The 18,815-nt window shown below is 49.7% G+C and overlaps 1 protein-coding gene across 1 annotated transcript in view; it reads left to right on the forward strand.

Annotated features, from left to right (window-relative positions):
* LOC130126416 (NACHT, LRR and PYD domains-containing protein 12-like) overlaps positions 1 to 18,179 on the forward strand; it is a 56,682-nt gene extending 38,503 nt beyond the window's left edge. Inside the window, exons 11-13 of the mRNA XM_056295923.1 lie at positions 10,668 to 10,841; positions 11,014 to 11,060; positions 17,504 to 18,179. Coding sequence (XP_056151898.1) covers positions 10,668 to 10,841; positions 11,014 to 11,060; positions 17,504 to 18,030 — 748 coding nt within the window. The 3' untranslated portion in view covers positions 18,031 to 18,179. The remainder of the gene's footprint in view (positions 1 to 10,667; positions 10,842 to 11,013; positions 11,061 to 17,503) is intronic.
* The last annotated feature ends 636 nt before the right edge of the window (positions 18,180 to 18,815 follow it).

Genomic DNA, 18,815 nt, shown 5'->3' on the forward strand with positions numbered 1-18,815 from the left:
TGAGATCGACTTTTTCACAAACCCTTCCGGCTGCTCTATATACAATTCACAATCAATCGGCGCGTGTAAATACGCTGTTTTTACATCCATTTGGTGCAAAATTAAACTTTCTTGTGCAGCCTTCTGCATAATGACCCTTACACTGGACATATCAACAGTTGGTGAGAATGTTTCATCATAATCAGTCCCTTCTTTTTGACTGTAGCCTTTAGCTACGTACCTCGCTTTGTATTTTTCAGATCCATCAATGTCCCATTTCAAAGCAAAAACCTATTTTCCCCCCACTGCACTTTTACCTGGGGGCAATGCTGTGAGGCTGTACGTTTCATTTGCCTCAAGTGAATTCATTTCCTCCCTCACTGCGTTTTTCCATTGTTTGGATTTTGTGGATGCAATGGCATCCTGGTAGGACTGAGGGGTATCGCATACCACTCTGTAACAAGAGTCAATGCAAATGTTCAAACTTTCCTCAGAGTCCTCCATTTCCAATTCCTGGAAATAAGCAGGTTTCCTCCTGTCTCTAGGTGGGTACCTTTTGTTTACAGTTTCATCAACAGTCTGTTCAGGTAACGATTCAGTACCACCACAATTCATATCAGTTACATTTTCATTTACAACCTTTTCATCATTGACATCGCGGTCACCAGTTGTAACCTCTGGTACCCCTACTGGTACCAGCACACTGTAGTCAACTCCTGTGTGTGACTCTGATGTCTGAGTTCCCTTCTCTCTATCTGCCTTTTTTGAGAACTTCACTAGTCTGTGTTTTTGGACCTTTACCGTTTCAGGGTAATAGACCAGGTAGGCTGGACTATTTTTGTTGTAACCGATGAAAATTCCCTGTTCACATCGGGACTCAAATTTTCCCTTTTCCTGTTTATATGGAACACACACATCCAAACTTTTGTAACTTTGATACACTTGGTGCTTTTCCTGTGAACATTTCATATGGCGTTTTGTTAGTTCTCCTATTGTAACACCTGTTTCTTATGTATACTGCCGTCTGCATAGCATAATTCCATAAGTAATTTGGCAAACCACTTTCAATAAGTAGGCATCTGCTCATATCACCTAGGGTTCTCCACCCTCGCTCCGCTGTGCCGTTCTGGTGAGGGGAGTACGGCGCGGATGTTTCGTGCCTGCTCTTATTTTTGGTCATTAACCCTCTGAATTCCTTAATGGTAAATTCAGTACCATTGTCTGACCGAATACATTTAATTTCACCGTTAGGTGCTATATCAGCCAGAAACCGTTCTGTAGCTTGTACAGTGTCACATTTTGACTTCAGAAAGTACACCATCATTGTACCAGAATAATCCTCAGTAAAAGATTGGGCATATTTAAATCCTTCAGTGCTTGGTGTTTGCATTGGGCCTGTTAGGTCAGTATGAACCAATTCTAATGGCTTTTTAGCTCTAGTGTCAGATTCCCAATTTCTTGTCTGCACAAATTTTCCTTTTATGCACACTTCACACACCTGTTTTGGCCCTGCAGTACCACCCTTTATCTCCATACCTTTTACCACACTTTGCAATTTTTACACATCGTCATGATTACAATGACCCAATATCTCATGCCATGTTTGCATTTTGTTCCATCAGCTAACTTGACCGAATGGCTGCCCGGCTTGAATGAGCTGTCGAAGCTTATTAACTTCTTTATGTCGTTAATAATGTGCGACATTGCGCCACCGTCCACCATGATGCCTTTCATCTTCACCTTGTTCGGGGGCTTCCGTTGTGGGATGTCGTTTCTCTCCTCTTTGCGATGCTTTGTTTTAAAGACATGGTCCTGGTCGTCGACCTCCTCATCCTCGTCGAACACTTTTCTGGCATCGTCTTGTCCTTTTCTTCTGCACATGGACTCGGCGTGGTTGTCCCTCTTGCAGTAATTGCACCACACGTTTGCTTTGCAGCCCTTCGCTTTGTGTCCTTTTCTTCCGCACCTGTAACACGTGACGCTCGCTGTTTCTTCCCTTTTGTTATTCCCTGGACTTTTGGTAGAAGGCCGGCCTTGTCGTGTCGCTGTCTTCATCATGTTGTCCGTGCTGTCAGCTGCTGCGCTGCAGCCGGAACCCCACAAACTCGATGGCTGGCACAGACAGGACACATTTCTCAGCATTGAGAGTTAGCTTGTGCTTGGACAGGGCTGCGAAGACCATGTTGAGGCACTTGTCGTGGATTTCACTGGTGGGCCCTTGTACCACTATATCATCCAGATAAATGGCCACGCCCAGTATGCCAGCCAGCACGGAGACCATGGTTTTCTGGAAGCAGCTAGGGGAGGAGCTGAGACCGAAAGGCATCCTGGTGTAGCGAAACACTCCTGCATGTGTCACAAAGGCTGTGAGGTTTCGTGTGCTGGGGTGGAGGGGCAACTGTAAGCACCCCTGTCTGAGGTCGAGCTTGGAGAACACCTCAGAGCCATAGAACTGAGCAGTGAGTTCTTCTGAGGTGGGCAGTGGATACTTATCAGGGACCACTGCCTTATTTACTGCACGTAGATCGACGCAGACACGCAGGCCCCCCGACTTCTTCTTAGCCACCACGAGGTTTGAGACCCAGGGTGATGTGTCCACCGGTTTCAATGATGCCAGCTTCCAGCAGTTGTTGCAGCTCGGCAGAGACCCCGTCATGGAGAGCCAACGGGATGCGGCGCAGTGGTTGGATGACAGGTTTCAGAGCAGGGTTGAGGAGAGGTTGATGGGCAAAGGCGGAGAGGCAGCCCAGCCCCACAAACAGTGATGGCCACTTCTGCTGCCAAGGCGTGGCAACAGTCAGGATTGCTGCCCCCCTTGTGTCTAAGAGGGAGAACCCCAGAGCGAAGAACAGGTCCAGGCCCATCAAGTTGGCCCCACGGCGTGCCACATGAAAAACTGCATTGGGCACCAGCTTGGTTCCATAGCGGACAGTCACGTGGAGAGAGCCAACCAGATCGATTTTGGAGTCACCATACCCACAGAGGACAGCTGAGGGTGCGGACAGCGGCAGTGAACTGAAAAATTGACTGTAGGTATCAACATTCAGGAGAGACACACCTGCACCGGTGTCCAACAGCAGGGGGATGCACACATCATTAATGTTGACTGTGCATGATTTGAATCACACCGGCCCAGAGCTCACCTTGTGAATGATGGCGGTTGAAGACTGGGGAGTGTGGCCCTCTGACCCAGCCGGGGAAGATCGACAGACGTTGGCAAAGTGATTGTGCTTACCGCAGCTACGGCATGTCTGGCCACGGGCAGGGCAGTTCTGAGCCCTTGAAGCATGAGACCGAGATCCACAGTTACCACAGGACTGTTGAGGGCGGGGTCGAGAACGCTGTCGTTGCAGTTGCAGGACGTCCTCAGTGGAGTCGGCGCCCGCCTCACTCTGGCTGGGTTGCGTCCCGGGGGGCAGCCGTGAGTAGAGGGAGAAGTCGTTGGCAGCTTGACTGGAGGTGGCTACTTGCTGTGTATTTAGCATAGCAGCACACTCAGCTGCTCTCTCAACTTGTAGTGCGATGGTAATTGCTCTGGACAGCAGCAGATCATCTTTTTCCAGCAGGAGAGTCTCACGCACCTTTGCGTTGTTGGTGTGTTCGATTAGCTGGTCGCGAACCATCTCGTCCTGAAGCGCACCAAACTTGCATGAGCTAGCTAGCCCTCGCAAATTAGCTACATACTGCTGCACAGACTAACCAGGCAGTTAGTGTCACTGACGGAATATAAATCGCCGAAATTGGTGTTCAGAAGTCCCACAGCTTTGTCAAAGTTTGTGAAGTTCCCCAGAGTCCCGAGCACACGACGACCCTCTGCTCCCAAGCAGTGTAGCAACAGAGCCGTCTTCCTAGCCTGGCTCACGTCGTCGAGCCCTGAGGCGATGATGTAATTTTCAAAACTATGTAGCCAGCGAGTCCATGGTACCGGAGGCTCGCCAGGTAATGCCAGGAAGGGGCAGGTGGTGGGAGAGAGATATCAGCCATCCTCGTCACCAATATTGTGTTTAGAAATCACGTCAGGACACAGCGCTGTCGCTCGACACAACCTCTGCGTTGCATTGTTTATTCAGACTGACACAGCGTCACAAGCAGACCCGATCAAACAACCCAGAGCCCACAGGCCTCACCAATCGATCCCAGCACTATAGAAGAGCGCCAAATCAAATGCAGCACTGTCGATGTGTGCAGACGTAACAGTGTGGACCCTGGATGTGTCCTGGTCCTACAATCACTTCCAGTTTCATGGTTTTATTACCGACAACACGTGTTGTTGCGGGCTTTGCCCTTCGCGCACGTCTGACAGATGGTGCGAGTCCTGGACACTGTTGTCATATCGTAGCACAGCCAGCTCCTTTCTACTCCGGTCTTCTTCTCAGTCTCCAGTTAGGACTACATGTCCTCTTCTCTTGTTTGAGCCCATCAGGTGGCTCGTAATGTGTTCGTTTTGTGGGGCCGGGTGGGTTTACGCCGGCTCTGTGTCGCCACATAACGTAGCGTTAGCACTAGCTACTGTAGTACACTAGCTACTGTAGTACGCAAGCTGCCACCGTCTGACAGGGTGGTTCCTTCGTGCGCTGTTTGAGCCGCCGAGAGTGATGTTTTACTACTGACCTTACTCGCGCTGAATCATCAGTGCTGATATTTCATTGGAGAAACAGTCACCCGCCAAAGTGTCTGGTGGCTTCTGAAACTTACACGCCAAATGAAAACTCTACCCGCATTGGGCGCTTGGAGGGTACTGACATCACAGCTGTGAAGCATAAACTCTCATTTACATAGACTATCTGCTGCCAGAGAGGTCTGCTGGGAGCTGCCAGCAGCAGGGCCACAACACACACCTTTCTGGACGCCCACCATGTTAGACCACCCCTCATTATAAGAGATGGACAACTTCTTCACTGGAGGATCTTCTGGCAGAGATGGATGCTCTGCTGTCATTGTTAGTTGACTTTGTTGTTGTTATTTTTATTGAGTTTGCTGCAAATCATATAAGTTGTTAATGTGTTGTACAGTAGCACACATTCACACCACTGAAAGAATAAGGACAGGGACTACTGACCACTTTGGATCATGTTTTATATTTAGTCCTGATTTGTGTCCAATATCTCGTCATACAACTAGGGTTGAAGCTGCTGTAAAGAATAACAATGAACAGTTTGCACGCCATCATGTACCCTAGTCTGATCATGTGACCTGAGTTGACACAGGAAGTTGTTGACCACCGTGGTGGTACCAGTTAACTCACATTGGGTTGGTTTGCTGGCAGCCATACCAACATGTACCCTGGCCCTGCCGAACGACACAAGCTAAGCAGGTGTGGGCTTGGCTAGTACTTGGATGGGAGACCTCCTGGGAAAATGAGTTGCTGCTGGATTTGGTGTTGGTGGGCCAGTAGGGAGCAGTCTTCCTTCTGGTCCTAATAAAAACAACAACAACAAAAGCCACTGCTCCTTGCAGTCGAAAGGAGCCAGTTGAGGTGGTTCGGGACCTGATTAGGATGCTTCCTGTGAGCCTTCCTTTGGAGGTTTTCCAGTCACGTCCAACTGGGAGGAGACCCCAGGGTAGACCCAGAACTTCCTGGAGAGACTACATGTTCAGTCTGGCCTGGGAATGCCTAAGGATCACCCAGGAGGAGCTGGAGGGCGTTGCTGGGGAGAGGGATGTGAGGAGTGCCCTACTTAGCTTGCTGCCCCCGCGACCCAACCCTGGAGAAGCAGCTGATGACAAGAGAGACAAAAAAAAAGAAGCTAATGCCCCAGTGCAGTGAGGGGACACTGTGCTGTAGGAGACGCCGTCCTTCGGATGAGACGTTAAACCGAGGTCCTGACTCACTGTGGTTGTTAAAGATCACATGGTACTTATAGCAAAGAGTAGGGGGTCCCTGGTGTCCTGGCAACATTCCCAACCTGGCTCTCTCCATCGCTCCATCTCATCCAGGATTTGGCACGGTCTTGGAGGTCCTCGTGTTGGTAGGCAACAGAATAGACCGCTTCCCGGAGGCCTGTTGTGGGAATTCCTGAAGGCGCTAAATAGTGAATAAAATGTCCAGTTAAAATTCAGAAATGCAAACAACATGGCAGAGGGTGGACATAGCGGACTAGGGAGTGAAAAAGGAGGTACCTGGGACACAGCTGATGTGTAGTAGACAGCAGCTCACGGAGGCTGGAGATTCAGTCTGTTTTCCAGCCCTTACAACATCCGCCATGAAAGGTCAGAGTCCAGCTGACAAACGTTTGGTGGGAGATGCTAAACATGTAAATGAATAAAAACTCTAAGTGGTATTTCCTCTTTCCGTTCAGAAGCCCCTATAAAAATAGTACAGTAGAGTCGCCTCCAGCTAGCCCACCGGTAGTCCTCCTGGTCTATGCATGGGGGGTTTGTGGAAGCCGGCGGACCTGAACAGAAGTGGTCGGAGTGTCGGTCGTACGTGACGAGACAGCTCCTCTCATCACACTCACAGGTGTCTCCATGGATGTCACCCCAGTCTCCAGAGGGATTCACATCATAACACGTGCACCCCCCCACACATACACACAAACACACACACACACAAACACAAACATAAACACACACACAAACACACTTGCTTTGCTTGCTTTAGGTTGTCCGTCGTGTCCGATGATGACAATCCTGTCTCTGTCACTTGTGAGTCTTCTTATGGCTGTAAAGCCCAATCCATGATCCACAATGTCTGCCACAGACAGAACAGGTGAAACCACTGACGGGGGTGTAGGTGTGGTACTGGCTTCATGTCTCTTCAGATGTCTCCTGGTCCGTCGATCACCACGGTCCTTCTCGAGTTTTTGCCCCCCCTTGTTGACAGAGCTGCTGCCAGATGGAGCATTGGGCGGCAGTGTCTTCCAGCTGGCTCGAGTTCAGGCCGCGCTTATGATGGTCTTCAGCTGGTCTTTGTACCGTTTTTTCTGGCCCCTTGCCAAGCGGTGGCCAAGATGTAGCTGGCCATACAGCACTTTACACGGTAAGCGCTCCTTTGGCATCCTGATGACTTGACCGAGCCAGCGAAGTTGGTGCCGGGTGACGGTAGCCTCCATACTGATGCAGTTGGTCTTGCGGAGTATTTTAGTACGGGGCACTCAGTCACGCCAGGTTATCCTCAGGATGCATTGTAGGCATCTGATGTGGAAGGCCTCAAGCATCCTGAGGTGGTGGCTGTACAGGGTCCACGCCTCACAGCTGTAGAGGACAGTCGTGATGACAACTGCCAAGTAGACAGATATTTTGGTGTGGAGGTTGAGGTCTTTGTTTTGAAAGACCCTTCTCCTAAGTCTGCCAAAAGATGATGACGCTTGTTTAATCCGGTTTTGCATCTCCCTGTCGATGCTGCAGTCGTCAGAGGAAGCTGCCCAGGTATTTGAAGGATTCCACTGTTGCAAGTGGTTTGTCGGAGATGGTGAAGGTTGGTGAATGAGATGTAGTAGATGCCCACTGGCATACTACTTCAGTCTTTGTCACATTTATAGAGAGCCCCAGCCTACCATACGCCCTTGCAGCAGCTGCAAGGGTAGCTTGTAGTGCCTCGGATGTGTGGGCCACAACTGCACAGTCATCTGCGTACTGTAACTCGATGATGTGCTCAGATGTAATTTTTGTGACCGCTTGGAGGCTACGGATGTTAAATAGGTTTCCATCTAGTCTGAAGTCCACAGTAACCCCACTGTCCTATCTGATTTCCTTATGGAGCAGCAATATCACACACAGGAGGAATATGTTGAAGAGAACTGGAGCAAGGATGCACCCCTGATGTACCCCGGTGCACACCCTGAAGGGCTAGGATTCCTGGCCTCCAATGGTCACACGTGCCATCATCCCCACATGAAATCTTTGAAGGATGTTGACAAACTTTCGTGGACAGACAAACTTCAGGAGGATGTTCCATAGGATGTCCCTGTTGACTGTGTCGAAAGCCTTTGACCGGTCGATGAAGGCTATGAAGAGGTTCTGATGTTGCTCCCTACACTTCTCCTGGAGTTGCCGTGCTGTGAACACCATGTCCACAGTACTCCCATTCCTCCTGAACCCACACTGTGACTCAGGCAACAGCTCCTCTGAGATGTGTTTTACCAGCCTGTGTAGCATAAGTTTGGCCAGGACTTTTCCAGCAACAGCCAGTAGTGAAATGCCACAGCTGTTGTCACAGAGGGACTTGTCTCCTTTGCCTTTATATATGGAGATGATGTTAGCATCCCTCCACTGTTGAGGGACAGTTTCATTCTTCCATACGTGTGAGATGAACAGGAGAAGTGCACGGGTGCAGAGGTAGCCTCCCTGTTTAAAAATCTCTGCAGGGATACTGTCAGGACCAGGGGTTTTGTTATTTTTCAGCGACCTAACTGCAAAATGAACCTCTTCAAAGGTTGGTGGAAGGTCAAGGTCTTGGATGGTGGGGCGGACATGTAGTTCATCCAAGATCGAGGGATCTGTTGGGGAGGGCTGGTTCAAAAGAGTCTCAAAATGTTCGGCCCATCTTTTTGTGATGAGTTTCTGGTCCTTTATGAGGGTGGTACCATCGACTTCAGGAGGGAGACAGAGCAGTTTTTTCACCCAGGAACCTGGTTTGGCTGAGTGCAGCAATGTCAATATTGTAGCGGTTGAGTTCCGCTGCAATGAGTGCAGTCCTTCGCTGAGGTCTTTCGGCATTAACGTCCAGCAGAGTTCTTATGTTCCATGTTACCAGTTTAAAGGGAATTATTTTCTTTTTTTTATCTCGACCGCAGAGTGGAATGTCCCGACAGGTGCGGTAGCCTATCCAGGATGTTTTGAGTGGGCAATGTTTAGGCCACCTTTTCTAGGCCCCTCCCCGGTTGGGTGAGCAGTGTGGCTCCTAAATAGGGCTGCTCAGACACACAGGGGTCTGCCGGGAGCAGCTGCCACTCAAACCCAGCTGCTGGCGACCATGAATAGCCCTGTGCCGCTGGCGTGCAGGGGTCTGATTAGGAGCTTCCAGTGCGTTCATACCTGCTCCCGTCACCAGACACCCCATCGCCGACAGACTTTGATCCATATTCCGGTTGCTGGTCTCACCGAGGCAGAGCTGGATACCTGCTCAAAGAGATTATTTACAGTGCTGCTGGGGGTGCGCATGTCCCAGCTGCACTTTGTCACTGCGGGTGGGATCCGGTGGCAAGGGGGGCCCAAGACGACCAGCACTCTTCCACAGCTGCAGGAGGCTGCCGGAGCTCCAGTCTGTCAGAGGACCGCCTATCGTGCGCCGCCATGCACGTTGCTTTTCTCTCAGGGTGTGCTCCTCTAGCCTTTGTCGTCCTAGACTTACCCACAAGGCAGTGGGACAATGGTTGGTCAATGCCAGGGTGTATCCACTTCACATGGGCCTGCACATTAGGGCTCTGGGGACCACTGTAGCTCCGAGATCCCTTACAGTTTAGCCAAGGACCACAAGGTACCCAGTTACCGTGTGTGGCCACGAGGAGGCACTGCAGGAGTCTTGGCGGTAGAGAGGCTATGTACTGGCAGGGGAGACTTACGCACTCGGCTCCTCTTTTCACCCCCGCAAAGAGGGCTAGCCGGCGGCAGTAGCTGAGAGCAGAGAGTAGCAAGCAGAAGCAGCATGCAGCATGCACTAACTACAAGCACTACTACCCCAGTATTACTGCACTGACGCATCACACACGCCCTGTGCCGCTGGCACACACACACACACACACACACACACACACACACAAGTGTGGTTGGGTCACACACACACAAAACCGCACTATGTCACAAAATATGTATTCCAATACTCAGCGTATCGCAACGTGTTTAAAATCAAAATGCAGGGGTGTCTTGGTGGCGTAGCGGTCTATTCCGTTACCTGCCAACACGGGGATCGCCGGTTCGAATCCCCGAGTTATCTCCGGCTTGGTCGGGCTTCCCTACAGACACAATTGGCCGTTTCTGCGGGTGGGAAGCCGGATGTGGGTATGGGGTATGGGGTATGTGTCCTGGTCGCTGCACCAGCGCCCCCTCTGGTCGGTCGGGCCGCCTGTTGAGGGGGGAGGGGGAACTGGGGGGAATAGCGTGATCCTCCCACGTGCTAGGCCCCCCTGGTGAAACTCCTCACTGTCAGGTGAAAAGAAGCGGCTGGTGACTCCACGTGTATGGGAGGAGGCATGTGGTAGTCTGCAGCCCTCCCGGATCAGCAGAGGGGGTGGAGCAGAGACCGGGACAGCTCGGGAGAGTGGGGTAATTAGCCAAGTGCAACTGGGGAGAAAAAGGGAGAAAAAGCCAAATCAAATGACTATTGTATGGTGAGTGTAGAGTGTCGTGGTAATATGGTGTGGTGGGGCTGCGGTGAGTCCCACCACAAGGGTGTAGTGTTGTAGTTGTTGCTTGGCAACATCCCTTTATCCAACTTCCTGTCGGGCGACGCGATTGAGACCGCGCCAAATCTTGGTTGAGAGGGAGAGATGGAGAGAGCCAGGTGGGGAACACCACACACAAGCTGATGTGTGGTGAGCGTTGTGGTGCAAAATGGCTGCCGTGCACCACCCAGGTGGTGCTACACATTGGTGGTGGTTGAGGTGAGTTTCCCCCTTCAATGTGAAGCGCTTTGGCTGTCCAGATAAAGTGCTGTATAAATGTAATCCATCATTGCATCATGTTTGTGTGCTTGTGTGTGTGTGTGTGTGTGTGTGTGTGTGTGCGTGTGCGTGTGTGTGTGTGTTCAGGTTGTCGGGCTGTCTGGTCTCAGAGGAAGGTGTTTCTTCTCTGATCTCAGCTCTGAGCTTCAACCCATCCCATCTGAGAGAGCTGGACCTGAGCTACAACCAGCCAGGAGACTCAGGAGGGAAGCTGCTCTCTGCTGGACTGGAGGATCCACACTGGAGACTGGACTCTCTCAGGTATGGACCGGCTGGATGACCCTCACTCATCATGTCTTCTACAAGGATGTGTCCTCCTACTCTGATGCTGGATCAGACTGGTTCTTCTGTAACAGAGGACAGGATGATACTGGGTGGAGGTTTATTAGATGGAGGATGTGCTGGTGTGACTATGTCTCTCCTCCACCCCCAGGCTGGACCATGCTGGAGGGTGCAGGTTGACACCAGGTGTGAGGAAGTGTAAGTATGTGTTTAGTTTTTCATGAGAACAAAGCAGATCACATTCAGATGTTTAGATGGAGAGTGGGTCCACACAACAGTGTGGGACATTCATTCATTCACACCCTGCTGGGGAGGAAGATGAAGGTTGACATGATGGGTCTTCATCACACTGCTGAGAGATGAACAGTCATTAGGTCTCATTATCAAGGAACTTCAACACTAATGTGTGTGTGGTTCTACATGACAAGTGGATTTATCACCGTTTTCACACATCTGACAGAAATGTATGAAGACCTGAGACCACACCTAAGATGTGTGTAGCCTCCACAGCGCCACCCTTATGCAGAAACCTTCACTTCTATTCATGAAATAGTCTTATTTGAACAGACTCTGTCCTCTAATATGGACATATGAAGACAGATGAACAAAAGACTTGAGAAAACATGTTAGCTAACAATACTGAAGGGAGATAAAATGTTTAGAATGATTAACAGACGACTGGAAACACTTCCTGTGATTGTTTCCTGTGTAATATTAATTTAATTACTGAAAAAGAAGATTTAAAGGGACACAATACTGTATGGTCCCCGTGTTAAATGGGCCCACCTTGTGTTGTAGAGGATTTGACAAGAGCGTCTTTTGAGGGACAGGACGCATTTTTGATTTTTTTCACCTGAGAATGACGAGAGACTTTTGAGTTGATTCTGATTCACCGGAGCCCCGCTGTTAAAGTCTATTAAGACTCTATTGAGTCTCAATTAAGACTAATAGTACAATTCTGTTAGGGCTAATATTCGTTCATTCATCCATCATCAGCCACTTCTCCGGGGTCGGGTCGCGGTGGTGGCAGCTAGCTAAGTAGGGCACTCCAGACGTCCCTCTCCCCAGCAACGCCCTCCAGCTCCTTCTGGGAGATCCCAAGGCGTTCCCAGGCCAGATTGGACATGTAGTCCCTGCAGCGAGCTCAGGGTCTACCCCAGGGTCTCCTCCCAGTTGGCTGTGCCCGGTAAACCTCCAAAAGAAGGCGCCCAGGAGGCATCCTAATCAGATGCCCGAACCACCTCAGCTGGCTCCTTTCGACGCGAAGGAGTAGCGGCTCTACTCTAAGCTCCCTCCGGATGTCCGAGCTCTTCACCCTATCTCTAAGGCTGAGCCCAGACACCCTACGGACGAAACTTATTTCAGCCGCTTGTATCCGCGATCTCACCCTTTCAGTCACTACCCAAAGCTCATGACCATAGGTGAGGGTTGGAACGAAGACTAACTGGTAAATTGAGAGCTTTGACTTCCGGCTCAGCTCCTTCTTCACCACAATGGTCCGGTACAACTTCCGCATTACTGCTGATGCTGCACCAATCCACCTGTCAATCTCCCACTCCATCCTACCCTCATTCGTGGACAAGACCCCGAGATACTTGAACTCCTTCACTTGAGGCAACAACTCATCCCCAACCCGGAGGGAGCAATCCACCATTTTCCAGTAATGAACCACGACCTTAGACATGGAGGTGCTGACTCTCATCCCGGCCATTTCACTCTCAGCTGTAAACCACCCCAGTGCATGCTGGAGGTCGCGTTCTGATGAAGCCAACAAAATCACATCATCTGCGAAGAGTAGAGATGCATTTCTGAGGTTCCCAAAACGGACACACTGCTCACCTTGGCTGCACCTTGTGATCCTGTCCATGAATATCACAAACAGAATCGGGGCAAATCTCATACACACCTGGTGCCTTGCCACCGAGGAGCTTTTTAACTACCTCAGAGGCCTCTGCTGGCCGCCTTGGTCCTGTCGGCATCGTCGGCCTCTGGGTCATCCATCTGCCCATCTGCTGAGATCCCGGGCCCCATTCATCCTCTCCCAGACCACTGGGTCCCGAGGCCCTCCCAGACCCTCTATGTCCATCCTTCTTAGTGTTCTTGGTTGTTTTTTTGGGACGTGTGGAATCCGTCCCTTGGGGGTGTCCTGTCATGAATGTGTGGTCTGAGTCGTCGGGACTCGCCCGTCCCCATCCTCTGATTGGGGTTTCGGCACACCTGTGCCCAATCTCCCTCCCCTTTCTCCGATTGGCCATACGGTACCTACGACCAGTCTCCCTGATTGGCCCCGCTAGGTATATATTACCCCTGGTTTCCCAGGTTCCCTATCAGATCGTTTCACGCACTCACAGAGACTCTTGGTCGCCGGAAGCGCCACATCCTGTTGTGAGCTCTCCCCTTTGTCTGTACCTGCTGTTTGTAAGTGTTTTTGTAATTAAAGAGTTGTTCTGGCCCGGTTTTTCTCTGCTGTCTGCACTTGGGTCCTCTCCCTGCTCTCGCCGTGACATATTAAGACTATATTAATACAGTACAGCCCATTAGCTTATTTTAATTCATGATAAATAAGGACACGTGAATGTGACTCCAGTTTATGAATGATTGGTAGTCATCATAATACACACAAGAGTAGGATGGAAACTTCATACGTCAGAACATTTGATAAATACTGTCAGGGCTACCAGGTGTAGGACCCAAAAGCAGAACGAGAGACAGGATGGGGGGAAAAGCCAAAGAGGAACGTTTATTATATGCCAGGTTTAGGCAGGGACAAGGCTGTCGGACAGGCGGTGGGCTTAGCGGGGGCGTGGTTCTCGTACCAGCGGTGGGCTTGGCACGGTCATGGTACTCGTACAGGCATGGTGCAGGTAATGGCAGGGAGGTCAAAAGGCAGTGGGCTTGGCAGGTCCGTGGTACTCATACAGGCAATGGCAGGGAGGTCAAAAGACGGTGGGCTTGGCAGTCTCGTGGTTCTCGTACAGGCGGTGATCTTGTAAGGGTCATGGTACTTGTACAGGCGTGGGCCAGGCAATGGCAGGGAGGTCAAAACACTTGAAGTGGTGCGACGATCTGGCATCGTCTGGAGAGCAGAGCGTCTTCTTATCCTGGCCGAGACGGGTTGATCGGCCTGATTGGAGATGCAGGTCAGGTGTGAGATTCAGGTGAGATCGATGAACCAGATGAGCTAGGTAAGGCAGTGGGAGAGGCCTGATGAGGGAGGGGCTGACGAGGCAGGGACGTGACAAGACCCCCCCCCCCACACACACTAGGAACAGGCAGGGGTCGTAGGAGATCAGAGGCGGGTAGGTGAGAAGACTTGCTTCGAGCGCACACTGTGCAGGCCTGGACATAGTCGTGGGTGTCTGAAGAGAAGGTGGGCCACCAGAACCGGCGCTTAAACAGGGTACGGTTGTTTCCAGGGTGACAGGCGAACTGAGAGGTGTAAGCCCACTGGAGAACCTGGGTACGGACCTGGTCAGGCACAAAGAGACGGTTAGAAGGACCGTTACCTGGGTTGGGCTGAGTCCTCTGGGCGTCCCTCACCAATCCAACCTCCCAAGGTGAGCGTGCCCACCTTGCATGCAGAAGGGAGCATTGGCGCCGGTTCGGCTGTGTCCTGTTCCGGCGGGGCGGACTGAGCTTGCAGGCGGTGGGACGGCCGCGGGGCAACCATACTTCGGAGGTGGCGGCGGGCTGGCCGCGGGGGAGACAGACCTCGGACGCGGCGTGGCAGCCGCGGCGGATACAGACCTCAGACGCGGTGTGGCAGCCGCGGGGGATACAGACCTCGGACGCGGCGCAGCAGCCGCACAGGATACAGACCTCAACGGCAGCGGGATGGTCGCGGGAGATACAGACCTAGGGGGCGGTGTGGCAGCCGCGGGGAATTCAGATCTTGGAGGTGGTGTGGCAGCAGCGGGAAAAACGAATGGGGCCAGGGATTCCAGGCAGGCGGCATGACGGCTGGGACCAATCGGGAGCTGACCAGGACGCAGGGCCTCTCCGGTGGACGGGCAGAAGGACAACGCCGACAGCATCGCTGTGCCGAGAGGGCCGCTGGGGTTGGGGATGCTAGGTTCTAACCTGGGCTGTACAGGGGCATGACTAGGTTCTGGGGCTTGGACTGGGGCCTGGGCCGGGTTTTGCTGTAGTAGCGGGTTTAGTTGAGCCATGAAACTGCATGAATTGCTGGGTTAGGCCCTGTAGGCCTTGGTTTGTTAGGGCCGCTCGAGTGGTGAGGGTTCCCACGCTGGCAGAGAGGGCTTGCATATAGAGGAGGCAATATCCTGCAGGGTGGCGTCATGTCTCCTGATCAGGGTTCCTTGGCCGGCTATGGCAGCACATAATGCCTCAACGTCTGCTGGGTCCATGTTGGCCAGATCGTTCTGTCAGGGATAACAGGTGTAGGCCCCAAAATCAGAACGAGACACAGGATGGGCGAGGGGGGGGGCGAAGAGGCACGTTTATTGTCTGCCGGGTTTAGGCAGGGACAAGGCTCTCGTACAGGCGGTGGGCATGGCAGGGTCGTGGTTCCCGCACTGGCGGTGGTCTTGGCAGGGTCGTGGTAAGTGTACAGGTGTGGTCCAGGCAATGGCAGGGAGGTCAAAACACTTGTAGTGGTAGGACGATCTGGCATCGTCTGGAGAGCCGAGTGGCTTCTTATCGTGGCCGAGATGGGTTGATCGGCCTGATTGGAGATGCAGGTTAGGTGTGAGCTCTGGAGAGCTCCAGGTGAAGTCGATGAACCAGATGAGCTAGGTAAGGCAGTGGGAGCGGCCTGACGAGGGAGGGGCTGACCAGGCAGGGATGTGACAAATAAATCCATCCATCCATCCATCCATTATCCGATCCGCTTATCCTGCTCTCAGTGTCGCGGGAGTCTGGAGCCTATCCCAGCAGCCATTGGGTTGCAGGCTGGGAGACATCCTGGACAGGCCGCCAGGTCATCACAGGGCTGTTGATGCTGTTTTTTTAATTACTTTTGCAAATATTGAGGTTAGAGTAAGTCCTAAGTTGTCCTTTTAGGAACTCAAGTACACTTGATACAATCTGGTCTCTGAAGACAACAAGAGAAGATGTTCTGCACCACTTCCAGTCACAACCAGTACATTGTACTGACTGTACACAATGTTTTTATAACCAGTCTGGGTATTTGTCAGAGAAGATATTTTAATCTACACTCTCGCTAAACACATTATTTATTATGATTCATATTATTTATTATGATTCACATTATTTATTATAATTCATATTATTTATTATAATACATATTATTTATTATGATTCACATTATTATCATTCACATTATTTATTATAATTCATATTATTTATTATGATTCACATTATTATCATTCACATTATTTATTATGATTCGTATTATTTATTATGATTCACATTATTATGATTCACATTATTATAATTCATATTTATTATGATTCACATTATTATGATTCACATTATTATAATTCATATTTATTATAATTCATGTTATTATTATAATTCACATTACTTATTATAATTCACATTATTTATTATGATTCACATTATTATAATTCATGTTATTTATCATAATTCACATTACTTATTATAATTCACATTATTTAGTATTATGGCGGCACGGTGGTGCAGTGGTTAGCGCGGTCGCCTCACAGCAAGAAGGTCCTGGGTTCAAGCCCCGGGGTAGTCCAACCTTGGGGGTGGTCCCGGGTCGTCCTGTGTGGAGTTTGCATGTTGTCTGTGTGGGTTTCCTCCGGGGGCTCCGGTTTCCTCCCACAGTCCTAAGACATGTAGGTCAGGTGACTTGGCCGTACTAAGTTGTCCCTAGGAGTGTGTGTGTGTGTGTGTGTGTGTGTCTGTATGTGTGTGTCTGTATGTGTGTGCCTGTCTGTCTCTCAGCCCTGTGATGGCCTGGCGGCCTGTCCAGGGTGTCTCCCTGCCTGCTGCCCAATGGCTGCTGGGATAGTCTCCAGAGTCCCGCGAACCTGAGAGCAGGATAAGCGGTCAAGATAATGGATGGATGAATGATTTCTTATATTTCACATTATTTGTTATGATTCACATTATTTATTATGAGTATTTATTATGATTCACATTATTGATTCATATTATTTATTATGATTCACATTATTTATTATGAGTCACATTATTATGATTATTATTTATTATGAGTCATATTTTTAATTATGATTATTATTTATTATGAGTCATTATTTATTCTGATTATTATTCTGATTATTATTTATTATGATTCACATTATTTATTATGTTTATTATTTATTATGGGTGACATTATTTATTATGATGCGTGTACACACAGAAACACTCAGCAGGAATACAATAACAAAGAGTGCTTTGATTATTTGTGTAAACAGTTAAAATAATGTGTTAATGTCAAACTGTTCAGTTGAAATAGACATGTCCAGTTGTCTTATAGAGCTCTTATCACGTGACGTAGAAGCTGCGTTTTAAACAAGATGCACGTGCAGAACATGTGGCAAAACAAACACAGTACACGAGGACACCTACACATTCATGAACATATTGATAGATGAGCTCCAACCTGTGACTAAATCAACACAAAACAAACAGAAGAGGAATATTAGATCAACACCCGTTGCTGTATTGTGTCTTGTTGTCTCCATCAGATGCCTGTGAACTCACACTGGACCCAAACACAGCACACAGACGCCTCCTTCTGTCTGAGGACAACAGAAAGGTGACATGGGTGAAGGAGGAGCAGTCGTATCCTGATCATCCAGACAGATTTGACTCCTGGACACAGGTTCTAAGTAGAGAAAGTCTGACTGACCGCTGTTACACGGAGGTACAGTGGGAAGGAAATGTTGATATAGGAGTGACTTACAGAGGAATCACAAGAAGAGGAGGAGGTATAGACTGTTTTCTTGGATATAATGAAAAGTCCTGGAGTCTGGCCCGTAATAGTGATAGATACACTGCCTGTCATAATGATAGAGTAACAGAGATAAGTATCTCCCCCTCCTCCTCTGACAGAGTAGGAGTGTATCTGGACCGGTCTGCTGGAACTCTGTCCTTCTACAGAGTCTCCTCTGACACCCTGACACACCTCCACACCTTCACCTCCACATTCACTGACCCTCTCCATGTTGGGTTTTGGGTGTGGTCACCTGGCTCCTCAGTGTGTGTGTGTTAGATAGAGGAGGTAGAGACGCCTCCTGTGTCCTGGAGGAACACTCACACTCCTGCCCAAACACACCTGCTGACATGATAGATCACTCTGTACACACACACACACACACACACACACACACACACACACACACACACACACACACACACACACACACACACACACACACACACACACACACACACACAGGTGTAGTTGGGTCCGAGGTGTTTGTGTTATGTGGGAAATGAGATCAGGGAGTTTTTCAGCAGGTAGAACCAAGTTATTAAAGTTATACAAGTCACTTTTAATCCTGCAGCTTTTTACATGATTCTTACAATAGAATAAAGTAGAATAGAATAGAGTCGTGTTGTTTGTCTAAAGGAGCTTCATCATAATAGATAGCTGGTAATGCTTTTCATTTGGCATGTTATTACTCTCACCGCTGCACCATAAACATCTACTTTCATTCCTGCTGGTGCAGAGGAGGAGGTGTGAAGATGAGAACATGAAGGTGATGTTGTTCTAGTGAGTTTCAGACAGTTTGTTCAGAGCGAGTCTTTGTCTTTCATGGCCAGTGTGTGGATGTTCTCCTGTCATCAGCTAGTGTTCGATCTGCTCCATCATTTGGCCTTCTGAACGTTTTATATCACGTTGCACCATGTCTGTACTGTGTTGCACGTGTTTTTCAGCTGACTGTCAGTTATTTTACCAAAAACCCAATGAAGCGGTTGGCCCTCTGAATGGGGCCGACACTATCCTATTTCTCTCCACTGCTTTTGTTTCATGTATGGTTAAAGCTCTCATCT

This window comes from Lampris incognitus, chromosome 16 (genome assembly GCF_029633865.1).
Source record: "Lampris incognitus isolate fLamInc1 chromosome 16, fLamInc1.hap2, whole genome shotgun sequence".
In the NCBI taxonomy this organism is placed as follows: Eukaryota; Metazoa; Chordata; class Actinopteri; order Lampriformes; family Lampridae; genus Lampris; species Lampris incognitus.